Below are 24,728 nucleotides of genomic sequence, written 5' to 3'. Positions count from 1 at the left end.
TGATGTCTGCAACTGCCCTATAGGTAAATATTTTTTAAATTAAAAGCATTAGATTTTTTTAAATAAATTGTATACAATAATATCAAGCTTTTAACGTTATAAAAAATATCAATCTACTTATTAATTATATAACACATTTTTTTGCAAATAGTTATGCATAGTAATTTACATTAATTATTCTATGGCATTTAAAAAAAAAGAAAATGAAACTGTTGGGTTCAATACAATAGCAGTCGAGTTTAATAATCCTTATATTTCTTAAGAAGTTATTAATTTCTACATTGTTCCATTATTTTATATATCTTCAATCTACATTATCCTGAAAAATTAGTTTTACATATCCTGGCGTTCCCTCGAGCGGCACCGCGCAGAAGGGACAGATCGCGATATAGCCGTTTGTGCCGTGTGGTATGGCTACTTTTTCCCAATACCTGCAAAGTGAAGAAGAAATGAAGTGTATATATATGGAGTGACGAATATATGGAAAAAGTAAAAAAGAACTCTCGAAGTGTAACTAAAATGTGATATTCACGAAGGTATAACGGATTAGCGACTGGCGCGAATTACTAACTTGACAGTTTTCTCTGTAGCCATATGCCCACAGGGACTAAATGCGTAAGTGGGCGGTCCGCAATCTACATAGAAGGCAGGTTCTATTCCCATAGATAGTTTGACTACTGCCCCTGCGACTAGGCACATAGGACACCTTCTTGTAACCTTATCCTTCTCCTGACCCCAGTCATGATGCCCCTGTACATGACCGCACTTAAGATAAACGTATGGCTGTTGCTGCGTCGAATCCGAAGCTGCTTTGCGTGGTATGACCAATGTGTTCAAGCCTACAGGGCACTGTGGTCTGCCGGCATTTATAGCATCGACTAATTCTTCTAGATCTTGTTTCGTCTGCAAAGAGAATACGCGTTCACATCTTCTACATATATAAATGACATATATTTGAGATATTTTTAAACAGTATATCAAAGTTACCGGAGACTTCGCGAGGCCTTCAGCTGATCGCCAGAGCAGAGTAGCGCCGCAAAGATCAATAAGAGTACCATCTTGTAGGATATTGTTCTCTTCCTCGACAACATTACCCTTTTGTTGAGCACTCCGGCTTTCCCTGAGCGAGAAAACACCGCCGCCCACGCTAACTTCCCGCCAAAAACCACACTGCGCCTCGCCACCGCAGAATTGACCCCGCGGATGCATTATCAAGACTCCATTAGTCGTAAGTCCATCGATCTCGCGATTCTCTTGCCATTTGGTCGCTTTTTCCTGCGAGAAATCGCTTATAAATTTGTGTATAAAACATTGAGCCGCGCGATCAATTTCGAATCTTACCCCTAGGAAAATATTTCTCGAGCTGTCGAAACCTGCGGCATAAATTCTCGCGATTCTGGGATCCGATCTGTCCGCCAGAATTCGACAGGCAAACCTGCTGATAGTACTCTGGGCAACGCGTCCTTCATTAGCAGGTCCGCCGTCGCTACCGCCCGCACATGTATCCATCACTACGAAATCGATAGGCGATTCGGACGAACGACCGATCTACACGAACATGTTTTGATTTAGCACACACATATACATATATATCGTGAAATATACTGAATATAATTAAGGAAAATTTAATAAGTAGAAACGGTTATTAAAATATGAGACTGGATTTTTACTTGAAACATATCCGTTTTTTCGTCTTCCGTGTATTCGACGATAACGGCTTGTGTTCTAGAGAGTGTATACGAGATCGAGTGTTGCTTCGTATTGAGAATGGCTTGCGAACAATGAGGCGTTTTAACGATATAATGCTTGCTACGTTTAACGCCATTTGGCACGGGTCTTTTGTATAATACAAATTTACTTCTCCTTCTACCCCTATCGCCAGGTGGAAGGTAACCATTGTATCTGTCAAAAATTTATTAGCCATTAATATTTCTCTCTAATATATTTTTTTAATAATATACATGTATTTTTTCTTCTTTTCTTACATCTGTTGAAAATTCTTACCCAAGTATAACTAGTTCACCGTATTTCACTAATTGTTTCGGCTTCTCATGGTGATAACTATGAGACCGATGTGGATTGCCATGTGAATGGCTGTGACTGTGTATGTTGCGTGGACTGTGAGGTGTACCAATTGTTTCACCTTCTTCCACGAGCAACGGGCTCTCACTACTACCGCCGTCGGATCTAATAAGAAAATAATGGTACGGTAAATTTCACATATATATCTATATCCATTCATGTATATAAGATGATCCCTCACTATCATCCTTTCTTTTAAAAATTGATTCTCTTGTGAAATTAGTCTCTCTTCCTTGATAAAAAATTTTATAATTCTTTTTTTCAATGTTTTTTAATGTTTTTTTAAATATTTTATTTTACCAATAAATTTACAAATAAAATTTTGTCGTAAACAAATTAGAATTAATTGAGAGACAAATTGTTGTCATTTATTTACAGTTTTAAAGCTTAATTTAAAATCGAGATGTATTAAATAATTCTATTTAATTACTAAAACACTGTTCAACATTCTAATAATTACTAGTTTTTTGTTTCTTCTTGATCCTTGATATTCACAGTTGAAAAAAAGAATGATAGTGACATGTTAATAATTACATAATCTTCTATGAACTTTATTATGCCTACAAAAAGAGCAGCAAATTTTCTCATCTTAAAATTTCAACATTGCAGAAGAGAAAGATGAATTCTCAGATTAATACAGTGCAGTCATAACAGCCCTAGTTAGGAGATCATAAGAGTAAAATAGAGGATGAATATTTTGTATAGAATATCTATTGTATTAAATTGTACCAATTATATTCTAAATTTCCTCAATGCTCCGGTAATCTTGCGTGATTAACTTCCACCAAGGAGAAGGTTTTTTATTGGAAATTAAAACAGGATTAAAATGTGATAATCGTGGAAACTTTAAATAGAAGGATGTCTGTAACCGGAAATACTTCCTTTGATCCCAAAAGCAAAAAAATATTAAAGGTATGAAAAACTAAAGTACAATAAAATTTTAGTATTATTTATATCGGATGAGGTGATTTTATATTGTTAATGTATTCGTATTAAGGCCAGTTAATATTTGTCAAACAGATAAATCGTGCAACGTTGCACTTTGCATACAAAAGCTCTCTTTTATATTCGCGTTAGATTTAGAGATAGCAGCAAGATGTTTTGTCCAAGATTTAAACGAAGCACAAACGATACGTCACCTTGTTATACATATTGTACAGAGCAGATCTGTCGATTACTTTTTATTCTACACACAATGTAATTCTTTAAACTCAAAAATTTTTTTATTCGAGTCTCGCATAAACATCACGATATACGGCTTGGTGTTTCTTACAAACGGTGTCTTCTATAAAGAAATTCAAATCGTGTCTGAGAGTACAAGCGATGTGATTACAAAAATAGAGTTTTGCGCGGCTTACATTACGTAATACGTAAACCGTAATTTCTTACTTACCGCGAAGGATATGGAATGCGTTTAGTTACTGGCATCCTCCTTTCAGTAGGATTTATAGATTTCTACTACTTCCATGGTACTTGCAAGGGTACTTGGTAAGGACGGGCAGTCTTAAGGATCTTCACGCGGTTGCAGACAAATCTGAGCAATTGCAAGCTGCGAATCGGTAATTATGATCTGCAATGAAAAACATTCAATATAAAGATCATAATTAGCTGATAGCTCTCTCTCTCACTTGCTCTCTCTCTCTCTTTTCTATATGTCACAAAATGTGAATTTCTCTAATTCGTGATGAAATTTCCAATATTTGTAAATGCAATCGGCCCGTCTTTACTGTTGCCTTGTATTATTAATAGAAAGGACCTTCTTCTCAGCTTGTTTTCCTTAGTTTTTGCATTGCAAGTTACCGATTCTATGACAAGTCTAGTGTCAGATGCTTTAATGATAAGTGTTTAGTTTTTTTAAAATTAACTTTTACTCTTTCAAGTAAAAATAAATGTCAATTTTTCAATTAGTCCTACAATTCTCAGTGATGCTGCTGTTTTCCTCGTTTAATATTTTTCTCCTTTATGTTTATTTAATTTGTGTATATAATGGGTCTATATATAATAATATACAGATTATACACTAGATGTTCCTACCTAATCATCCTCAAATTTTCTCTATAGACACATGCAAATGGGCTATTACGACTGCTATAGTAATGTAATTATATGTCTCATGTCAAAACTGAAATAATTTCAATAAGGTATAATAAAATAATTTGTAAAATTAAAATTATATTAAATTTCTCTTATAACATGTATAACACACATATCGACAGCATGCTGCTAATAATCTTTATACAGGAGAAAATCTGTTTAATTATAAAAATTTCTTTCGATAATTTTTTATGTACGTTAATTGTATATAATGCATAAATAATGTGAGATCATTAGACGAGACATTAATTTTTTTACAGTCTGATTAAGATTTCTTTTCACGAAAGTTAATCTCACATTTAATTTACAGAAATAATAACTGATATCATTAAAGTTTCATGCGTTTTTTAGTTCTTCGATAAGAGATTGACAATGCATTTGCTAGAAACTAAGTCCATGCTATTATACAAGATTTTTTCCACTATCAGCAAGCTTTTAGCACACGTACACAAATCATTATACATAGCAAGAATGTCAGCAGATATTCAAATTACAAACAAAACACACTTATCGCTCGTACAGTAAATAAGTCTTGCGAAATTACTCGGATAAAATCAGATTGACATTTCCGACAATTTTTCTAAAATTTCACTTGCTCGCTAATGATCGTCTATGACAGTTTTCGATGCATCTTTATTTTTGTATGACTACGTTAAATAATTAATCGATATTATAATTTTACTGAGATTTACGCAAAAATGATTTTGAAATTAACCGTGTCGTGTAACATTTTTCGCGTCGTAAATCGAATCTATCGAGATTGCATACTAATCCTTGTTTACGTTTCATATGCATTATTAATGACACGACAAATTTTGTACTTTTCAGCCACTCTTTAATCTTGCATCGAGAATGGAGCAAGTAAACATGAATTATCTTCGAGGGAAAAAAAGAAAAAACAAGAATGTAGACGAAAAATGAGCATAATCAAGATGAAAGGGCTCCGAGCGAAAGCTGATAAAATGATGGAGCAACACTATCGTGCATTCACGTGCGCTCTATTCGCACATATAAACAGAGAGAAGCCAACAGACGTGGGATGTGATAGCGTTAATATCGAGAGTACAAAAAAGAGCGATCCCCCGCTTATACAGGGTGTCAGGGCAATCTCTTTCCAAAGCTCTTGTAGCTTACCTCGAGAGCTTTTCAAAACACTATAATAAAGTATTTTTTCATGGAGTACTTTTCGAGTTATGAGGCTTGAAATAATTTCTTAATTTTTACATAAACCATAAAATATTTAATAAAATATTCATTTTTCGATTATCTTATCTTAATATTTTTATGTACAAAATAATGAGAGGAATCAATTGGTGTAAAGAAAATACATAATTGTTTCGAAAAATAAATATATAATTGTTAATTGCAAATTACATATTTTTTCTTCGAAACAATTATGTGTTTTCTTTATATCAGTTGATTTCTCTCATTATTTTGTACACAAAAGTATTAGGTAAGATAATCGAAAAATGAATATTTTACTAGATATTTTATGTAAAATTAAGAGATTATTTCAAGCCTCATAACTGGAAAAGTACTCCATGAAAAAAATACTTTACTATAGTGTTTTGAAAAGCTCTCGAGGTAAGCTACAAGAGCTTTTTTTTGGGAAGAGATTACCTTGACACCCTGTATATATGCCAGACAATATTATAGCACTAATATATCCGTCACGTAGTCCGAGCGATAACGTTAGCGTCAAGGAGACTTCGCAAGCGCTTGTATATTTTGTACATACATGACAAACGCAAATATATACATGTGTGCTGCATACGTGTATACATGTATATGCACATATATATGTAATAACGACGCAGTATCGGTTGTAGATAGGAAAATCGTACGCTGCGACACGTCGATCGGTGTGACACGATTGTCGAGCACTTGTATCGACCGTGCGCGGGGAGAGGAGGGGGATCGCTCTCTTCGTCTCTCCCTGGGAGAGGACTCTCTCTACAAAGATAAACATTGATTATTTACCGTATCACCATCGTGACGATCTCCGCATCCGAACGATTTTCGCTGGCGCAACGCGATCAAATCGGAGCAAGATCAGCAGCGAGCGAGGCCGAGAGTCCTTCCGCTTCCCCTACGGATGTCCGATTCCTCTATCGGAAGACGGTATCGCACTCTCTCACCTTTACACCTTGCCTTGTTTTTCTCCTCTTTTTTTTTTTTTTCTTTTCTCTCCCGAATCAAGTCCTACAATCGCGAACTCTCTCCGCGGATTCGTCGAGGGAGCGCAATCGCCCGAGAACTCATTCTTCACCGAATCGCCGTCGTGTTTACGCACGACGACGACGACGACGACGACGATGAACCTCGGGCAGGACGACGACCCATGATTACGCGGGTTACTCGAGTATCATATCGATTACCAGCCGACTCTCTCGGCTACGACACTACACCCGTCTTTCGCTCACCTCGTTTGATCGTCGCGTTTGTTTTGTGCGTCACGTATGTGCGGAGCGATGCTGCGCTACAGGGAGAAGAGAGAGAGCTGCGTTTCCGCGGCGATCGGAGCTCTGTTTTCGTCGCGGATCATACTACACACGTACCGCGCGCGCGCGCGCACACACGCACATGTGTACGGCGAGATCCCGTCGTTGCTTCTGACACTTGACAAACTCCGATACGCGTTCACCGCGGGCTTAGACCGCGATAGACTGCAACAGATCTCGAGATATATCTTATAATCGATGCGCATGCGCGTGTCGCGATTAATCCACGAGATTACGAAATACCTCGATGTCTCGCGCGATGAATAAGAAAATTGTATTACTTTGATCTAATTTTGTCTCTCCGTCTTTTGGGACGCTGATATAAAAGGCCGCCATATTGTCTCCTTTGAATCGGACACGCGATTCGTCGGTTCTCTCCCTTCCCCCTGCACGATCGGTATTTCAGATAGCTATGCGAATCTGCCCGAATTGACCTTTGGGCGAATTTGCATATTCGATATGACGCGACGTCGAATATCCAATAAGAGAGCCTGTTGTTCTAGGGACAATCTGTGTCGTCCTATGAAATCGCCGGAAAGCGAGTTCTCCGATTGACCGCGTCGCCAATTGGTCAATTCAAAATAGGACTCTCTGATTGGTCAATCGTTGCTAGTTACCCTAGGCACAGGTCGATGTAATTGGCTGTGGTCAAACGGGACGCTCTCGAGTTCTCCCATTGGACGCGGTTCGAATCCGCCATTATGCGATTTCATGCTACTCATCATCGCTTCACATGATTTCTATCGCATCTATTTGGCTCGTTTCTGCGTAACAAGGTTGGATTGTTTCTAAGCAAACTGGAGCAAATTACTGAAAATTTGGAGAATAGAGTGAAATATGAGTCGTAGAAGAGTACACGAAGAAGATGATGGCTACGGTAAATGCTCGAATTATTGAGGCTTTCTTATCTGTCGAATATTGGGAGTTATTTTGAATATTAAAATTATATCGTTGCTGACATAAACATCCCTTGGTTTCATATTGCACTTTGGAAATTTTATCCAAGCTATGGTATAATTTTAGCTTGTCGATGTGTTTCAATGAGATAACGTTTTAAGGATTTATAAATTGATTTTGACAGAAAGTAGTCGTCGTTTGAATATGAAAAAAGATTTAACAAGAATTTATTTTCTTTAAAACAATTACAGTTTTAAACTATTTTAATTAATCAATTATCAATGTAATTGCATAAATGTTTACGTTTGTAAAATAATATGTATAATATTTTTAGAACGAGTATATAAGAAACGCAGGAGGGTATCAGAGAATCAAGAGATTGAAGATCGTCTTGAATCTCTCATCCTCCGCGTTGGGGAGAAATCGACATCATCTTTGGAAAGCAACTTGGAAGGTTTAGCTTCTGTATTGGAAGCTGATTTAGGTTTATTTCGTAGTAAGATTCTACGAATTTTAACAGACTGCGCTATTAAGATGCCAGAGAAATGCACAATTTATACTACTTTGGTTGGATTGCTAAATGCAAAAAATTTTAATTTTGGTGGAGAATTTGTCGATTATATGGTGAAAAATTTCAAGGATTCCTTGAAAGCATGTAAATGGGACGTGGCCAGATATTCTCTTAGATTTTTGGCTGATTTAGTAAACTGTCATGTTTTATCATGTGGATCATTGATGCAATTATTTGACAATATGCTTGATGCTGCAAACGAAGATGGTGTACCACAAGTAAGACGTGATTGGTATGTGAGAATCATCTTTATTTCCTTAGAAAGATGTTTTTTGTTAGATTTCTATATAAAGTAAATTCATTAATGCCTTTGTATTTTTTAATAATTGTAAATAATATTTTGCAGGTATGTTTATGCCGTTCTATCAACGTTGCCATGGGTTGGGAGAGAATTATATGAGAAAAAAGAACAAGAATTGGATCACCTAATGGTTACAATAGAGGTATTTTTGAATAAACGAAGCAAAAAACATCAGCCAGCATTGAGAATTTGGTCGAGCGATACACCTCATCCACAAGAAGAATATCTAGATTGCTTATGGGCACAAGTTCGCAAATTGAGACAAGATAATTGGGCCGAGAAACATATTCCACGACCATATCTCGCATTTGATTCAATTTTGTGCGAAGCATTGCAGCATAATTTACCGCCTTTGATGCCACCTCCACATCATGAATCTTATTCTTATCCATTACCTACTGTCGTCTTTCGTATGTTTGATTATACGGATTGTCCTGCCGAAGGACCATTATTACCAGGAAGTCATGCTATTGAGAGATTTCTAATAGAAGAACACTTGCGACAAATCATTAACAACTATTATTTTGAGAGGAAAGATTGGTAATATATATTTTTTTTAAGTCAGATATAACATTTTTTAAATGTAAATCAACTATAAGAAGATTTCTTATAACTATTATTCTGAATTATACATAATTATATCAATTGTTTTTATACTTTATAGTGCTGCACAACTACTGAATTTTCCATTCAAAGCCAAAATTCCTTTGGACTATTGTATTGTCGAAGTAATATTTGGTGAACTATTTAGGCTACCTACTCCAAAACATTTAGAGATTTGTTATGGATCAATTTTGATAGAACTTTGCAAGTTGCAACCTTCAACTATGCCACAGGTTATAAAATAAACATTGTTATTTTTGCAAGTTTAATATTTTATTATTATTTAAAATTTTATAAAATAATGTGTTTAAATTATATTTTGCAGGTATTAGCACAAGCAACAGAAATTTTATTTCGTCGTATAGATAGTATGGCAGCCACTGCTTTTGACCGATTTGTTTGGTGGTTTGCATATCACCTTAGCAATTTTCAATTTCGTTGGTCATGGGAAGATTGGGATTCTTGTTTACAACGTGATCCAGAACATCCAAGGCCTAAATTTATACGAGAAGTCCTACTTAAAGCTCTGAGGTCAGTATATTATACAAATTGTTTTTTTCGGACACCCTGTATATATAATTTTATATCAATAATAATATATAATTGAAATTGTTAAAGTACTCGAAATTTTTATTAAAACATGAAATTATATTTGAAATTTTTCCATTTCTAGGTTGTCTTATTATCAAAGAATTCGGGATATGATGCCAGACTCATATGTAGAACTGATTCCAGTAGCTCCTGATCCTGTATACAAATATTCATCTGAAGGAGCTAGTAAGTATTTGATGGAATAGTAAAAAAATCACATCTTTGGGATTTAAAATATATAGTGTAATTTAATTTATGAAATTTTTAAATATTTGTATATAATTTGATTAATAATTCTCTCTTAAATATTCCATCATTTATTATTTTTTATCACATTTATTATATTATGCTATAAATTGTGCAATTTTACTAGATAAAAAACTAAATGGTAAAAATATTAATAAAAAATAAATACTGGATAAAAAGAAAACATAATAATGTATTAACAAATTATTTCAGGTTCGCTCCCTGGTACAGCTGCTGCACATGAATTGGTGGTTTCTATAAGACGTAAATGTACACCAGAAGAAGTATTGAATGTATTAAACACATTGCCTGGTCCTAGGGAAAATGAAGAGACAAATAATTACAATCCTTTAAAAATTGACGTTTTTGTACAAACATTATTAAATCTGGGTTCAAAAAGTTTTAGTCACAGTTTTGCAGCTATAGTTAAATTTCATTATGTTTTTAAGGTAAGTCACGTAACAGTGCTGCTATAGAATTATTGTATATGTATGTCTACATGTATGTATACATTATATATATGTATCCACTATATATGCACACTTGTAGATATATTTTGTTCACAGGTTCTTGCTGAAACTGAGGAAGCTCAGATATGTATATTAAGAAACATGTATGCATTGTGGAAAAATCATCATCAAATGATGGTAGTGCTGACTGACAAGTTTTTAAAAACTGGTATTATTGAATGTAGTGCTATCGCCAACTGGATATTTTCTAAAGAGATGACATCAGAATTTACAAAGTATGTTATTACTTAACAAGCTTATTGTTATATTATTGTAATATATTTATTCACTTTTTATTATTTTCAAATATCGGCAAGGAAATTTTATAGATATATATTGAAGAGTACAATATACCTCTCTTATAAAAGTTTAAAATATTTATCTTGTTTTCAGGTTATATATTTGGGAGATATTACATTTAACAATACGCAAAATGAATAAGCATGTGACAAAGTTGAGTACAGAATTATCAGAAGCGAGGGAAAAATTAAGGAGAGCAGAAAGTAGATCAGGCTCTTCCTCGGATGATGAGGACAATAATAAAGAAAAAAATAGAGAGCGGCCATCAGAAGATGTAGTAGAACGAATGGAAGAAAAATTGGAAGCTGCACAAGCAGATCAGAAAAATTTATTTCTTATTATATTTCAGGTATATAAAATATGTATATATTATTTATAATTATTTATCATTGCAAAAGAGAAAAGTAATATATTTTTGAGATAAATGGCAAAAATAAATTTATTGCATTTGTTATATATTTTATATATATGAGTAAATATAAAATTGGATTTACATACATATTATTGTATAACTATATATTCTTTTTTTTAGCGATTTATAATGATTCTCTCAGAACATTTAGTGCGCTGTGATACAGATGGAATTGATTACAATACACATTGGTATAAATGGACTATAGGAAGATTACAACAAGTTTTTTTATCTGTAAGTTAAATTATTTACTATGCAGTTATTATTTTTTTTTATGTTCTATATTAATAAATTTTACTTCTACAATAAGATTTGAAAATTAATAATATATAATTCTTTTATTGTTTATTATAATCGTTTATTCATGTTTATTTTACAGCATCAGGAACAAGTACAAAAGTATTCCTCCACTTTGGAAACTTTGTTGTTTACTCCAGATTTGGATCCTCATATTTTAGATGTGTTCCATCAATTTGTTTCTTTAAGAGCATGAAAGTATATTTATATATTGAGATATATTTAAGCCAGTATATAAGTTACATTAAAAAAACACAGTTTTAGAATTATGTAATTTGTGCTACTTTTTATCTGATGATATTTTCCAGATAGATACTTTACCAATTATTGAGAGTTTAAATGTTTATGATTAAAACTCTTCTCTCTTTTATATTACTGAAAAACAAGTAGCATAAATTATTTAAATAAAAAATGCTCGAAATAATATGTTGCTTTGGTACTTTGTGAATCGTGAAATTGTTTTTTGATAGAATAGTTTTCTTAATTTCGTCAAAATTAAGCAATTTTTTTTGTATTAACACAATATATATATAATAATGTATATATATTATTGAAATAAATTTTAATATTACGTTAGATTTATTATAGAAATAGGAATGAAAGTATCAAAAGAAATAGTTGGAAAATCTTTATCGTGGTTAAATAATAAATTTATATTGGTAATAATAATAAATAACTATATATAAAAGAATAATAAATAATAATATTTTGATCATAATAGTTTGAATGTGAAATTTAGTAATATTAATTTTTCACTTATTGTTAGTATTAAAAAAATTTTTTTCTTTTTTATATATTGCATAATTTTATATGAGACGTTTTATACATACAAGAATATTGATAATAATTATAATCATTCATATATATAATAATATAACAAATTTTTGATGGGGTTCAAAAAGCGCCCTATGCTGCATTAATTTATATACGTGTCTGACAGTCACATGACCGGCCTCTTGTCAACGCATGCGCACATGAGTGATTCTGGTGTGCGGATTCGTTGTGTGCTCTCTTCTGGCTTAAAAAAAATTACAATTTTTGTAATGCTTCGACATTACGTTAACAAGAATACAAAGAATCTCGAAAGCAATCGTGTGCGCGGTGTATTTGTGAAAATCATAGAGAATTAGTGCGCGAAAATGCAGGAACAGCAACATGACGCGGACACGTGTAAAGGCGAATTTTACGTCGCGGCTGCGAAATATTGGGACCGCATTCCGCCCACAGTGGACGGGATGTTGGGAGGATTCGGATTTATCTCGCAGACTGACATAAAGGGCTCCACGCTTTTTCTAAAATCTCTTTTCGAGGTACGTATTTTATAACCATAACCTAACCTACCTTAACCTATTTTTCATCGATAAGTATCGAGCACAATTGTTCAATTAAAAAAATAAATTAATTAAAGTAGATTTCAAATGGGGAGATATATTGTTGTGAAAATTGATTATTCAAGCTTTAAAATCTGGGATTGATTTTCATGTATGTGATGTACATTTTTATTTAGGATATAATTCTTAATTTTTCATAATTCAATTATTTGCAATACTTCTTATTTGAATAGAAACAATTTAGATTTAAAAGAGAATAATAAACAAATAAAATTAAAATGAAAATAAAAATAAAACTAAAATGAAGAACAGCAAAATCAATCCCCGACTTTAAAAATTAAAACTGATTTTACAAAATAAGATGCTATACAATTTTTGAAATTTACCACAGTTTCATGAAAATTTGAGAATAAATTGGAACAGAGATTAAGTATTAAAAAAAATGTATCTGCAAAAAAAGTACTATTTTAATCTGTTTTAGTTAAAAAATCCGCCTTCCAGAGCTTATGCCTTAGATTGTGGTGCCGGTATCGGTAGAATTACCAAGAATTTATTAATGAAACATTTTAAACATATAGATCTAGTCGAACAAAATCCCAAATTTTTAGAAGTAGCAAAAATATCTCTGGAAAAATATTCGTCAAAAATCGATCAGTATTATCCTATTGGTAGTATATTCATATTTGCAAGATTGAAATCTTTAATATATGGCAGATATATAAATATACTTGTCTTTTAAGGATTGCAAGACTTCTGCCCCGTAGCAAATAAATATGATGTTATATGGTGTCAATGGGTATTGGGACATCTACGAGATGATGATTTAATAGAGTTTTTCAGGAAGTGCTCGTGAGTTTCATTTTGCTTTCATGGAAGGACAATGAAGTATTATTTCTCACCTTGTGATTTGGATTTGCAGATTGGGTTTAAAAAATAATGGTGTACTTGTGGTAAAAGAAAATGTCACAAGTTCCAATAATTTGGAAATTGACACGGAGGACTCTTCTGTAACCAGACCAATGAAATGCTTGAAATTTCTGTTTGATAAAGCTGATCTTATTTGTGTTAAGGAACAACAACAAACTAAATTTCCACATGGTTTATATCCAGTTCATATGTTTGCTCTTAGACCAAAAAATCATTGTAGTGAATTAGTCAATGATGCATAGTAAAACAAATCAAATATATTGTTATGCTATTTGTTTTCCATAATGTATTCTTAAATAGATAGATTTGCTTAAATTATTTATAATTATATATTAGTTCCTTAAAAATTGAAACTATATCGAGATAAAGAATTTTGAAGAAAAGTTTTTATATCATACAGTTTATGTAGGAAGAAAAATTATTTAAATGACAGAATTAACAGTAAGTTAATGATTTTATAAAAAGAACTATTTTGTATTTAATTACATTAAGTACACATTCAATAATTATTCGTCGCAGGAATATTGGAAGTAGATTTGCGCTATATTCTTCAAGTAAAGTTCTATGTAAAAAAGTAGAGATTTATTTTGGCCGTATCTTTTCATACATAAAGCGCTGATTTGCATCTTGAGGGGAAGAATTTATGAGTCGTCTTTTCACAGCATGAAAATGCTCCAAAGCAAAATTGTACAATTCATTTTCCATTTTCCACACAACCGACTGCTGAATCTTTTCTACTGTCTCAGGTAATGGATTGAGTTTTTGAGTAGTTTGTCGTAAATGTGACTTGTTATCTGAAATTAAAAGAGAAGTATTATAATATTTGATGTGATTTTTTTATATATTTATATTTGACATGATATGTTAACTGTGATAATTGAATAAAGAACAAATATGTGTTGCAGTAATTTCGAAAAATTTTAATAAATACTTTCACAAACACACTTACTATGTAAAAAGAAATTGTATGCTCCTTTGAAAAATCGTGGTAGTACATTTTCCAATACTTCCACAAAATCATTTAACTCCTCCGTTACACCAATTAGGAAATAATGCCTTTGCAGATTTCGTTTGGCTTCATCTAATGCCCAGCTGTTACCAACCTCCCTATTACACGAGAAAGTATTACAATAATAAACAAATTCCCTCCTAATCATATATATATATATATATATACACACACATTTTAATGTTTAAAAATATATATAAAAAAAGATGTGTATATAAGTAAAAAATCTTTGCAAAATCAATTTTTCACTTGTAAAGCTATGGAAAGATGGAGATTTACCAACAAGCTGGATCGTGACCGCACAAGAATGGAATCTGTAGCCACATGTTATTAGGATCACAGTCTGGTTGACCAATGTTTATACATTCGTCAAATGTCTAAACAAATAGTTTGATTAATTGAATTAATTTATTCATACTTTCTAAATATTTTTCAAATAAAAACAAACCTTTGTATCTCCATGTTTCTTCCTTATAAGGTGGGGTCTAAAATTATCGCCATATCGTAAAAAGTAATAATAAGATACAAATCTGTCTAAAGGCTTCCTCAATAAATTTATATACAAAGGTGTACGATTAATACCAAATCTGTAAATTAAAGTATTACTTGTTAAAGACAACAAACAAATTTATCTCATCATGTGAAAGATGCAAGCTTTGCTATACTTACTTTTCAAAACTTAAAAATGCCATATGCCCATGGTAAAATGCTGGTTTTATAGAATTCCAGTTTGATATGTTGTTTGCAAATTGAATCTGTTTATAATATTCATGTATTAATATATATTAAAATCTCTCTCTCTCTCTCTCTCTATTATATAAAATAATATGTAAAATTTTAGAAAAGTATAAATTTAAAATATTGCATTGATAAGAAGAGACAAAAAGATCCTATTTTTGATAATTTAAAATATCAAATAAAACAAAGTTTACACAATATTTTAAAAATGTATACAGAGCTCCAATAAATTTGTTCGTTATTTTTTAGATGAAACAAGTATATATCAAAATTTGGACAAAGAAATTAGACAGAAAAATAGCAAGTAGATATAAATGAAATTTACTGATACTTTATATCTTATACTATCTGTGTGCTCTACTATGTAAAATATTATCATGTATTTTGTACCAAAGTAAAAATATGTATTTAAAAAGTACGCTACACAGACTTTACAGTCAAACAATATAAATTGTTAAAATGATAGATATAAGACCTGATTAGAGAGAGTAAGGGTGTGCATATTGTTGGTTACGTTGATATGCAGCACGTGGTACTTGTTCTGTTTGCACAAGTCGTAAACTAATCCCACGAAACTAGTGGAGGCAGTTTTCGGCACCCTGTTATATATCACGATGATATCCTCCATATCACCCCCATTACTTGGCGCTTTGACGTGCGCGTCATTTCTAGCGTCGACTCGCGTTTGCACGACATCGTCTGGAACAGGAATTGCAAGCGGATGTTATTTTCATATAGTGAATATTAATTTAAGCGGTTTTTCTTTATAGAAGATATTCGAGGATATAATGGACACCTACGCAACAATCTGTAGCTTTCCTCGAGCTCGTTTATCCGCAATTGCAGGTAAATTATCACGACGGAGAGGATCAAGACCATGACCCATTGTGCGAACGGGAAACTCCTCAGTATCATCTTACGTCGCTCGAATCATAACTGTCACCTCAGCCCACCTGGAGCGAGCCGACAGGTTTGGGGCTCCAGGTACGCGCCCGGTTTCAATACCTGAAATCTGGTATGTGTCTCCCTCGCCTCGATTCCTTCCGGAACTCGATTAGTTCCTCTTCGCCAAAATTAAATTGTAATTTAAGCGCTATGTTGCGGCCGACGAGATGTTTACACACACGACTTTCTAGGTTAGCCAATCAATGCTCTCACTGTATACAAGGCGGTTCATCACCGTATCAAGGCATTTCACACTCTTGAGCCATAATATACTGTGCTTATCTTGATGATACATGTAGATATTTTGATCAAATTGAAAACGATTTCTTTTTTTCGTTAAATTACATTGTCGACGAATTAATTTTTGAGTTATAATTGACGGAAAAACATGTGCAAATTAAATAGAATTTTATTGCCAAGTTATTTAAATTCAAATAAATTATTTCAAGATTTTTATTCAAATAAATTATTTCAGGATTTTTAATTTTTTTTATTTTCTATATAAATTTCAGATTTACTTATTAAAATTAAGAATTAGATTATATATATAAAATCTTGGTAAAAATCTTTATAATTGTTCATAAAAATTGAAAATTTAAAACTTTTTTTATAAACTTCTGTATTATATTATTTGCAACTTTAATAATTATTTTATGAAATGTTTCGTGAAATGACAATGTAAAAATGCTGATGTATATATTTTATAATGAACTTTGGGATACAAAATGATCAATTCACTAGTGTACAATAATAATTAGCAAATAATTCCTACAAATATACATTCATATTTCTCATAGATCTTAGCACAATATATCACAAATTATTATCAATTTATTAAATAGATTGTAAATAAGTATCTATGTATGCTAACATCTAAGTAACTTATGTATTAATTACACGAATTAATTGAGATTTATACATCTGGATGCACTAAAGCGGCATCACAACATCGTGCATCGCATACCTCCATGTCCACGCTCTAGCCACTTCCTCGAATTTCTCGCGATCATTCATATACATCTCTCCTAATTCTGGCTCCATACATACCTATGTACATATATCAGTCATTAATAATACAAAAATACAAAAATATAATCGTATTTTGTCAATTTGATAATTTTTTAGATTAATTTTAGAGACTATTTTTTAACAAAAACGAACAAAACGACTTATTTCTTAAATCAATGATGTATGGAAAATTTACTTACTTGACAATATGGATCTGTAAGCAAACTTTGTACACTGATAAGGACTTTAGATATCGTAAGAGCCAATGACCAATTGTGATGTATTGAATCTATACCAACATCTCCATGTCTAGAGACGTTTGGGTGAAGTATTTTTGTCAGAAATCTGACTACAGGCGGGCACATGGGATAACTGAAAAGTATATGTTATATACATGAAATTAATAATATAAAAAAATATAGATATGATTAATATTAATAACATGAATGTGATGAATAAGAATTATATGAAATATTTTTATTTGTAGATATCAGAATTTATATAGATAAAAATTGATTTAAAATGACAAAATTTCTAGTTTTTATATTACAATCTATTTTATAATTTATTAAAATCTAGTTTTTAATATTTTGCAACTAAACTTTAACAAAGGTTTTTAAGATTTTTTTATTAGGGCATTATAGTTTTATAGTTATTTTATAGAGTTGTATGTCTGTCTGCAAATTTTTACATACATACCTGAATGGTACTTGTAGATAGAGATAAAATAATCCTCCTTCATATGGGCTTCCCACTGGTCCTGTGATAGTGGCCTGCCAATGGCAACACATATGATCGAGCGGCATTGCTTCAATTCCTTCAGGTGGATCAATTCTTAAACTTTTGAGTTCACTGCGCAGTCTGTTCCTTCGCCAAGAGTTCTCCTCCATTCTGGAGGGTCTGGATCGCAGAGATGTCTGCGCCAAGCAAGTTCGACATGGCGCCGAGGAAGCTAAGTAATCATATACTCTGTACCAATTCTTGACGCAGCCTATAGGCTTGTACAGGGGCCAGCGTAATTTCACGTGTTGCTTCCATTGCAATTGCGTTACATGCGTCGACAGTAGACCACACCATCGCCGACAAACATTCGCTGCTGACCACAGACTGATGTCATCGAGATGCGAGAAGATGGCGAGCAACACTTCAGGCGGCAATCTTTCCACTAAACCCGGCTCATTAATAGGCTCGTGCTCGATGTGCTTGTGATTCGACAATATCTCTAGTCTCTCTGATAAATTGTATGGTCGTGACGGCTCGCCCACATCCTCGTACACTCTATAATTCCAATGATACTGTGGTCCGATATTGTCTCTACGTTCATTGTTTTGGCCATCATGACTTGTTGCAAGTGTGTCTGATGTACACCGCAGAGCCTCCTCCATCATATCCTGAACGTGTCGTTCGTTTCCATTAACGCAATTCTGATGACAACCACTTCTAGTTCGACAGATCATACTTTGTAAATCAAGATTCACATCGCGCGAAACTGATGCGTTTCGTGTAAATGCTACCATACATTTGTCAGCAGAATTGCTACTTGAATTGTTTTGTAGTACATGATAATTGCATTGAGGCACTGCATTTTGATATTGTGCATAAGATCTACGGGAAACGTTCATGTTATGATTAGATGCGTTCTGTTGTATGTTTGCATTATGCTGTACAATATTGGGATTGACGCTCTGTGGAGAATTTTGTTGTTGTTGACTAGTTCTTCTCTCATGATTGTAGTAAAGATCAGTTGGCTCATCATTTCCCGAATCTTCATCATCTGTTTTCTATTTTAGATTCAGAAAGTACACATGTAAAATTGATCGATATTAGTAAAGCATGAAAAAGTAATATATTAATATATTAATAAATTGTACCCATTAATTATTATATTACAATTTATTAATATATTTCATACAAATTATAAAATACTGATGTTATAGAATTCTTGTAAAATAATACAAATATTGCAAAATCAGATTATATTAGGAAATATAGATTAATCAAAAGTTAGTTATATACCTCACTGAAAATTGGAACTTGTAGTAAATCAATATCATTTGGGAATAAAAATGCATGACATGTCGCACAGACTGGTTCTTCGAAACAAGGTCCATAATATCCATTACAAATATAACACGCAGTTGCCTAAAAAAAAATAAAATTTACATTTCACATATATGTATACAAATTTATAAAAATATGAGACTACAAGATATGTCAGAACTACAAAAGTGATCCATGCATTATTAAGAAATATGTACTTTTATCTATGCACATGGTTTACAAGTTATAAGAGAATAACGTTTATCTTAACATTAGAAAAATTGTACGATTAATTGTCAAGGAATTATCGATGTAGAGAAATGCAAGTACAAACACATTACATATGTTTAACGTAACATTTTCTATAACAGAAATCATATATAATATTTCTATTAATGCAAAATAAGTATAATAATAGTTGTCATGAAACATTATAAAGCACAGAAAAAAATGTCAAAGTACAAGATCGAAGGAGTAGAAATAGATTTACCGAAAATTGAAATTCGGGACAGGGTATATATTCGATTGATTCGACGAGCTCGTCCTCCAAATTCAAATTGAGATTCAAGTCACCGCTCTCGCTTATTCTCTCGCTGTTACAGTTTTGCGAATCGTCAACAATCTTGTCGCCAGCCATTTTGGCATAGTTCTGTTTGCAATTGTGCCGTGGATTGCGGGCATCGCGGTAGAAAAGCTGGCCAAATTCATATCTACAAAGTTACTAAATTTCACTAGAGATAGAATCATCGATTAAGGAATAATATAGATGGAACATGGACAAGGAAATTTAGAAACGCTAACTGCCAATCGGAGCAGCGATCGCATAACTTTCCCCTAGGGGAGAAAAAGTGAAAAAGTTCAGCATGATGTGACGTCACGACGTTCTAGGAAAAGTTACGTCGTCCAGAGGGCGATTTTGAAAATCGAAATGGCCGACAATTTCAAATCGCAGTCAATCGCGCCGCGTCCGAATCATTCCGCGTTTCTCGGACTTTCTCGTAAAAAAATTTCGCGACCGTCTTTTATAAAGTGTAAGTTAACGATTTTGTTGTAACATGTGTATTAAATACGTATCGTGTACAATTATTATTGTATATCGATTTTTCAGTGTCGCCGATTCGCTTTATGAGTGATCCAGAGTCTTCTCTTCGGATACTTCTCCTGGCCTTGATTTTCCCGTAGAAATGCAACGTAAATGTAATGCACAGTATCAGGTATGTAGGTGTTGCCAGGTATGTGCATGTCATCATTTTAAATTATTCTTCACATTCTCGTCATTGAGCATTCTCTTTTTGAAGTGTCATTAGAGTAATTTTGTCTGACTTAATAAAATCAGCATAAAAAATAAGTCTTTTCGCATACCAAAGACTATTACATATTTTCTTATCATAATATCTAGAAATATCATACGATACTTTTTAGTCTACATTGTTCCTTTGACATATATAATATTTGACACATTATTATTATAATTATTATAAGTATATATTGTACATTAAATCCATACTTTTCTTTTATGACTAAGAAAAAAATTTGAGCAGAAAAATTTTACGTATATTTATCTATATTTGTATATTTATGTATATTTATCTATATTATTTATATTTATCGTCTATTTTTATTAAAATACAAGTATTGCGATTTGCGACTGTTAATCTATAATTATTCCCAGAGCTCTCCAGAGGGCAGCATAGTCGTGAAATTTACCTTCTACATCTTTGCGAAATATATTCTCCTAATAAGTCACAGTCAGACGAATTTTCGAGTGTATTAAAAGACACGTATTATACTATTATACGAACTGAATTATCGTAATATTATCAGGTAATATTTATCAGAATTAATGGATAGATTTTTTGTCGCGGATTTTCAATGAATATCAAGTAGATTCTGGGGATTGTAAATTCAAAGCCATAAATAGATGATTGAAACTAGCCGAGTTGATGAATTTGTATAATAATATTTTATTATATTTAATTGAATATATTGAATTTTTCTGCGCTTACGATTCATATGTTAATGATATTTGGGATATTCGGGTATTTGCATATTTACACTAAAGTCAGATACATTGAAAACACAGGAAAAACCTAATTTATTTCTATATATGTCTTGTAAGAAAGAAATTTTTATGTCTTGTCGTTTATGTCATCGTTCAATAGCAATGAAGAGACAGGAATTTTAACGGGAAAATAAAAAGCATGATTGTGAAAAAAATACGAAAAGCATGATCGTCAAATAAACACATATAATAATGATTTATCGCGTTGTATTGAATGGAAAAATGACAATGAAATACTTTTTCGCGCTAATAATGTGATAAATATGTATTCTACCTTTAATTTTGTAAATTTATTGTGAATTTGCGCGATACATAGGAATGACTCGGAAGAAAAATTGTTGCACATTCTTGTTTTTATCTTAAGTTTTGTAGAGTAAGAAGGGTTAATAGAAAAAAAATAAAACCATTTCGAATTATCTCTTGAGACTTTAAAGTTAATGTTACATCTTATTTAATTAAATTAAATCTAATGCAACGCGATCTATATAAAATAATAAAAATAGCATTGTTAAGTTTTTGCGTTAAAATTATAAAATAAAAGGAAATTAAATGATGTAATTCAATGGACAAGTATTTGTGTTATATATACATATTTTTTATTTTTTCCGTATAAAATATTATATGCATGTACTTAGACATATTTATATGTATATATGTAAAACTCGTGTATGTGCAAAACTCGTCCATATTGTAAAATTGCAATATGAAATATTATTTTAAATGCAGTGAGATAATGACAATTTGTTCATGACATTGAAAGTAATGTATTATTTTTATAAATCATGTCTGTTTTAATAACTTCTTATAAAAATATTGAGAAAATTTGACATTGAAGTTCATATTTAGAATTATGATTTCGAGGCATTGTTATTATATTTAGGCAAAATCAAAAACGATCGAAACGTATACAACAAGAAATATAAACATTGTCTTGTGCGAGAACGAACGTTCCAAATTTTTGTCAGTAACTATTTTATTTGGTCCATGATAAGGATTTAATAGATGAAAGTGTATCATTCCGATTTATGTGCAAAATCTTGAAAGAAGAAACCAATTACGATTAATCTGCTGATAAAAAGAAGGACAAAAAAAACGATAATCTGATTAAATATATTCCCTTTGTAAGTATATCAATTTGATAATAAGTATTGACGACGAGTTTGTCGAGTTTTTATTGTATAAATATATAACTGATATTATGCATTTGTGCAGAGTGATAAGGAGCGACAAATATATCATATCTTCGTCACATGAACACATGTTACGTAAATACATTTTGCATGGTTTTAATAAATAAGAGGCACGCAGATTTATTTTTCTACGCTCTACTGTTCAAGGATCCTGTTTGTAACTTCCATTCTTTTGAAAAAGCAAATATTCTTATTCATAAAAAGGATGATTGAATTTAAGATTTCCGCACCGGGTAGAATTATCTTAAGCGAAGAGTATGCGGCGATATATGGAAAAAACGTTGTGATGACCAACTTAAATCATCGTACTACGCTTCAATTTGCCGAATTAATTAATAATTTAAGAAGCATTTGTAAGATAGAGTTCCCTGATGTTGGTTTATCATTGAATTTACCTTTGGAAGTAGTTGAAAATTTCCTCTCTAGTTATGCTTTTATTGGCCTGAATAGAGTCCGTTTGTTTAAATATGTGCAATACTTTATTACCTCAAAGCGTGGCACAGTAGACAGCGCGTTAGTCTACAAAGCCAAAGGCCCCGGGTTCGATTCCCAAAAACAAAATATTGATTGGGGCATATGCCATATTCTGCAGGAAAGCTACACCGAGCTCTATGTGTCTGATGGATACTGTTGTATGTTTATACGATGACACAGTTAGAAGATTTCAACTGTCTGGCTACTATGAACACAATGGATTCGCTTTACCAATGCCAGAAATAAAGATTCTCTTGATTGATTCGACTTTTCGCCAGACTAAGTACGAACAAATACAGAAAGTGGCACGACAAAAGAACTTGATCCCGATCTACGTAACCAAGATGAATTATACGAATTAAATTTATCAAATGAACAATTAAATCATATTTTGCAAATTGCAAATGGTAATGGAGGTTACGTGGGAAATCCGCACACATACAGTCACATGATTATCCTGTGACATTAAGTCCGCTTGTTTAAATTCAGAGAAAGATAGGGATGTATGTGGGAGGAGGTCGGACGTGTCTTTACGCCCATTTGATCAACGAGCGACAGAATCCATCCGTGGCAACGGCATTGACGCATATCCTGTGCAGAGAGCATTCACATTTTTCAGCCTAACGAATAATTGTTAGAAAACAATATTCGCAGACTAGAAAAATATGTGAGGCGCAAGTGGCTAGATCGGGAATCGAACCCGAGTCTTTCGCTTTGCGGGCAACTGCTCTAGACCACTGAGCTATCCAGGCCTCACACCTAATGCTGCTTTGTAACACAGAGATATGCGACTCCAGAGTGATGTTGGTATCTCACTCGATGGATGCAATGCCGATTGCCACGAAGGATCCCTGAAAGGGTTGCGCGGGAAAACTTACAGGTATTGGTGAAAAGAAATTTGCATACATTTTGATACGACCGGGTATTTCAGAAGAAGAAATTGGTAATATTTCCGCACACATGGAGTCACAAGATTTCCTTGTTACGGTAACTAGCATAGGCGAATTGAGGATTAATATTAAATTTATCGATTATAATTATATAAATAAATAAATAATAACAATAGCTAACAATATATAAATGTAAACAAAATTGTGTCACAATTACTAACTCAAGTACTGTAGTGTTTCAAATGAAGAACAACATACACTTTTGTTTAATATATTCTTTTAATTAAAGTTTGTTGTTTGTGATTGACACCGTATTAAGTTACGAAGTTCAAAATAAGGACTAATTGAATATTCTAAAATATGTCGAATACGTCGATATTAGTTTCTTCTCTCGTATGCTATCCCTTTATTTCAAAAGTGCAAATTGAACAAAGATGTTGCCAAGATAAAAACTGCGAGGCAATAAAACATACCGCAGTCTTTTTTAGTTCGCAAAGTAATAGATATACATAGGATTCATAATTCAAGTTTATAAATTGCATAATGCTATTACTGAATGAAAAGTTGGTCGATTAGTACTAAATTATTTTTTTTGTAATGATTAATAAAGAATTAGTAAAATAGAATTTATCAAATAAAATTCACTTGTTATTGTTTATTAGGCGGATATATGTTCATAGCTGTATAACGTTGCGATTTTCTCTTACCGC

At 32.4% G+C, this 24,728-nt stretch overlaps 6 protein-coding genes and 1 non-coding gene across 12 annotated transcripts; 3 read left to right on the top strand and 4 right to left on the bottom strand.

The window, feature by feature from the left end:
- Positions 1-233: 233 nt before the first annotated feature.
- Pli (E3 ubiquitin-protein ligase pellino) lies at positions 234-7,026 on the bottom strand. 2 transcript variants are annotated; one of them, XM_083087750.1, is made up of 8 exons: positions 6,157-7,026; positions 3,476-3,652; positions 2,005-2,187; positions 1,671-1,902; positions 1,342-1,548; positions 988-1,275; positions 572-903; positions 234-431 (listed from the first exon to the last, which is right to left on the bottom strand). In XM_083087750.1, the coding sequence occupies exons 2-8, from the start codon at positions 3,508-3,510 to the stop codon at positions 305-307; spliced, it is 1,404 nt and encodes a 467-aa protein (XP_082943876.1). In that variant the 5' UTR covers positions 3,511-3,652; positions 6,157-7,026; the 3' UTR covers positions 234-304. The 2 variants fall into 2 exon arrangements, with proteins under 2 accessions (XP_082943876.1, XP_082943877.1); XM_083087751.1 differs by lacking the exon at positions 3,476-3,652 and having other exon boundaries at positions 6,157-7,025.
- Positions 7,027-7,392: 366 nt separating this feature from the next.
- Cbp80 (nuclear cap-binding protein subunit 1) lies at positions 7,393-11,828 on the top strand. Its single transcript, XM_083087749.1, has 11 exons — positions 7,393-7,554; positions 7,909-8,377; positions 8,492-8,986; positions 9,111-9,282; positions 9,375-9,580; positions 9,723-9,826; positions 10,100-10,335; positions 10,453-10,631; positions 10,789-11,044; positions 11,228-11,341; positions 11,487-11,828. Exons 1-11 carry the CDS (start codon positions 7,515-7,517, stop codon positions 11,598-11,600), a joined length of 2,385 nt encoding a protein of 794 aa, XP_082943875.1. The 5' UTR covers positions 7,393-7,514; the 3' UTR covers positions 11,601-11,828.
- Positions 11,829-12,363: 535 nt separating this feature from the next.
- Positions 12,364-14,606, top strand: Ntmt (N-terminal methyltransferase). Of its 4 annotated transcripts, XM_083088295.1 has the most exons (6): positions 12,364-12,714; positions 13,217-13,403; positions 13,476-13,584; positions 13,655-13,833; positions 14,063-14,103; positions 14,182-14,606. In XM_083088295.1, exons 1-5 carry the CDS (start codon positions 12,544-12,546, stop codon positions 14,086-14,088), a joined length of 672 nt encoding a protein of 223 aa, XP_082944421.1. In that variant the 5' UTR covers positions 12,364-12,543; the 3' UTR covers positions 14,089-14,103; positions 14,182-14,606. The 4 variants fall into 4 exon arrangements, with proteins under 4 accessions (XP_082944421.1, XP_082944420.1, XP_082944422.1 ...); XM_083088294.1 differs by lacking the exon at positions 14,063-14,103; XM_083088296.1 differs by lacking the exons at positions 14,063-14,103; positions 14,182-14,606 and adding an exon at positions 13,999-14,021 and having other exon boundaries at positions 12,365-12,714.
- On the bottom strand, positions 14,218-16,601 carry LOC145965036 (heparin sulfate O-sulfotransferase). 2 transcript variants are annotated; one of them, XM_083088291.1, is made up of 7 exons: positions 16,210-16,601; positions 15,924-16,108; positions 15,341-15,426; positions 15,120-15,258; positions 14,951-15,048; positions 14,612-14,769; positions 14,218-14,456 (listed from the first exon to the last, which is right to left on the bottom strand). In XM_083088291.1, the coding sequence occupies exons 1-7, from the start codon at positions 16,322-16,324 to the stop codon at positions 14,245-14,247; spliced, it is 993 nt and encodes a 330-aa protein (XP_082944417.1). In that variant the 5' UTR covers positions 16,325-16,601; the 3' UTR covers positions 14,218-14,244. The 2 variants fall into 2 exon arrangements, with proteins under 2 accessions (XP_082944417.1, XP_082944416.1); XM_083088290.1 differs by having other exon boundaries at positions 15,885-16,108; positions 16,210-16,598.
- Positions 16,602-17,033: 432 nt separating this feature from the next.
- On the bottom strand, positions 17,034-20,091 carry Morgue (modifier of rpr and grim, ubiquitously expressed). The gene is made up of 5 exons (XM_083088289.1): positions 19,893-20,091; positions 19,379-19,504; positions 18,062-19,143; positions 17,563-17,734; positions 17,034-17,401 (listed from the first exon to the last, which is right to left on the bottom strand). Exons 1-5 carry the CDS (start codon positions 20,037-20,039, stop codon positions 17,285-17,287), a joined length of 1,644 nt encoding a protein of 547 aa, XP_082944415.1. The 5' UTR covers positions 20,040-20,091; the 3' UTR covers positions 17,034-17,284.
- A 250-nt stretch (positions 20,092-20,341) lies between these two features.
- Positions 20,342-24,724, top strand: LOC145965612 (uncharacterized). Its single transcript, XM_083089276.1, has 6 exons — positions 20,342-20,433; positions 20,511-20,616; positions 21,075-21,226; positions 22,345-22,585; positions 22,677-23,481; positions 23,987-24,724. The coding sequence occupies exons 5-6, from the start codon at positions 23,266-23,268 to the stop codon at positions 24,179-24,181; spliced, it is 411 nt and encodes a 136-aa protein (XP_082945402.1). The 5' UTR covers positions 20,342-20,433; positions 20,511-20,616; positions 21,075-21,226; positions 22,345-22,585; positions 22,677-23,265; the 3' UTR covers positions 24,182-24,724.
- Trnac-gca (transfer RNA cysteine (anticodon GCA)) lies at positions 23,808-23,881 on the bottom strand. Its single transcript has one exon. It is a non-coding gene; the product is annotated as a tRNA-Cys (tRNA).
- Positions 24,725-24,728: the final 4 nt, after the last annotated feature.

Source organism: Camponotus vicinus, unplaced genomic scaffold, assembly GCF_025532165.1.
Source record: "Camponotus vicinus isolate PSW18456_S1 unplaced genomic scaffold, iyCamVici1.0 SCAF_14, whole genome shotgun sequence".
Classification (NCBI taxonomy): Eukaryota; Metazoa; Arthropoda; class Insecta; order Hymenoptera; family Formicidae; genus Camponotus; species Camponotus vicinus.
The sequence above is the reverse complement of the archived record's forward strand: the minus strand, read 5'-3'. Positions and strand labels throughout refer to the sequence as shown.

Excerpts from the sequence above, each read along its gene's own strand:
- Ntmt (XM_083088292.1), top strand. The coding sequence starts at position 12,544 with ATGCAGGAACAGCAACATGACGCGGACACGTGTAAAGGCGAATTTTAC. Across the intron at positions 12,715-13,216 it reads TTCTAAAATCTCTTTTCGAG|TTAAAAAATCCGCCTTCCAG; the intron begins GTACGTATTTTA and ends AATCTGTTTTAG. Across the intron at positions 13,404-13,475 it reads CGATCAGTATTATCCTATTG|GATTGCAAGACTTCTGCCCC; the intron begins GTAGTATATTCA and ends TTGTCTTTTAAG.
- Morgue (XM_083088289.1), bottom strand. The coding sequence starts at position 20,039 with ATGGCTGGCGACAAGATTGTTGACGATTCGCAAAACTGTAACAGCGAG. Across the intron at positions 19,505-19,892 it reads GTCCCGAATTTCAATTTTCG|GCAACTGCGTGTTATATTTG; the intron begins GTAAATCTATTT and ends ATTTTTTTTTAG. Across the intron at positions 17,402-17,562 it reads TTACAGATCCATATTGTCAA|GTATGTATGGAGCCAGAATT; the intron begins GTAAGTAAATTT and ends ATATGTACATAG.
- Pli (XM_083087750.1), bottom strand. The coding sequence starts at position 3,510 with ATGCCAGTAACTAAACGCATTCCATATCCTTCGCG. Across the intron at positions 2,188-3,475 it reads CGCATTCCATATCCTTCGCG|ATCCGACGGCGGTAGTAGTG; the intron begins GTAAGTAAGAAA and ends TTTTCTTATTAG. Across the intron at positions 432-571 it reads GCTACAGAGAAAACTGTCAA|GTATTGGGAAAAAGTAGCCA; the intron begins GTTAGTAATTCG and ends TTCACTTTGCAG.
- Cbp80 (XM_083087749.1), top strand. The coding sequence starts at position 7,515 with ATGAGTCGTAGAAGAGTACACGAAGAAGATGATGGCTACG. Across the intron at positions 8,987-9,110 it reads TATTTTGAGAGGAAAGATTG|TGCTGCACAACTACTGAATT; the intron begins GTAATATATATT and ends TATACTTTATAG. Across the intron at positions 11,342-11,486 it reads TACAACAAGTTTTTTTATCT|CATCAGGAACAAGTACAAAA; the intron begins GTAAGTTAAATT and ends TTTATTTTACAG.
- LOC145965612 (XM_083089276.1), top strand. The coding sequence starts at position 23,266 with ATGTGTCTGATGGATACTGTTGTATGTTTATACGATGACACAGTTAGA. Across the intron at positions 23,482-23,986 it reads ACGTAACCAAGATGAATTAT|GGTTGCGCGGGAAAACTTAC; the intron begins ACGAATTAAATT and ends GATCCCTGAAAG.
- LOC145965036 (XM_083088290.1), bottom strand. The coding sequence starts at position 16,324 with ATGATACTGAGGAGTTTCCCGTTCGCACAATGGGTCATGGTCTTGATC. Across the intron at positions 16,109-16,209 it reads GGAAAGCTACAGATTGTTGC|ACGATGTCGTGCAAACGCGA; the intron begins GTAGGTGTCCAT and ends TTCCTGTTCCAG. Across the intron at positions 14,457-14,611 it reads ATACAATTTCTTTTTACATA|ATAACAAGTCACATTTACGA; the intron begins GTAAGTGTGTTT and ends TTTTAATTTCAG.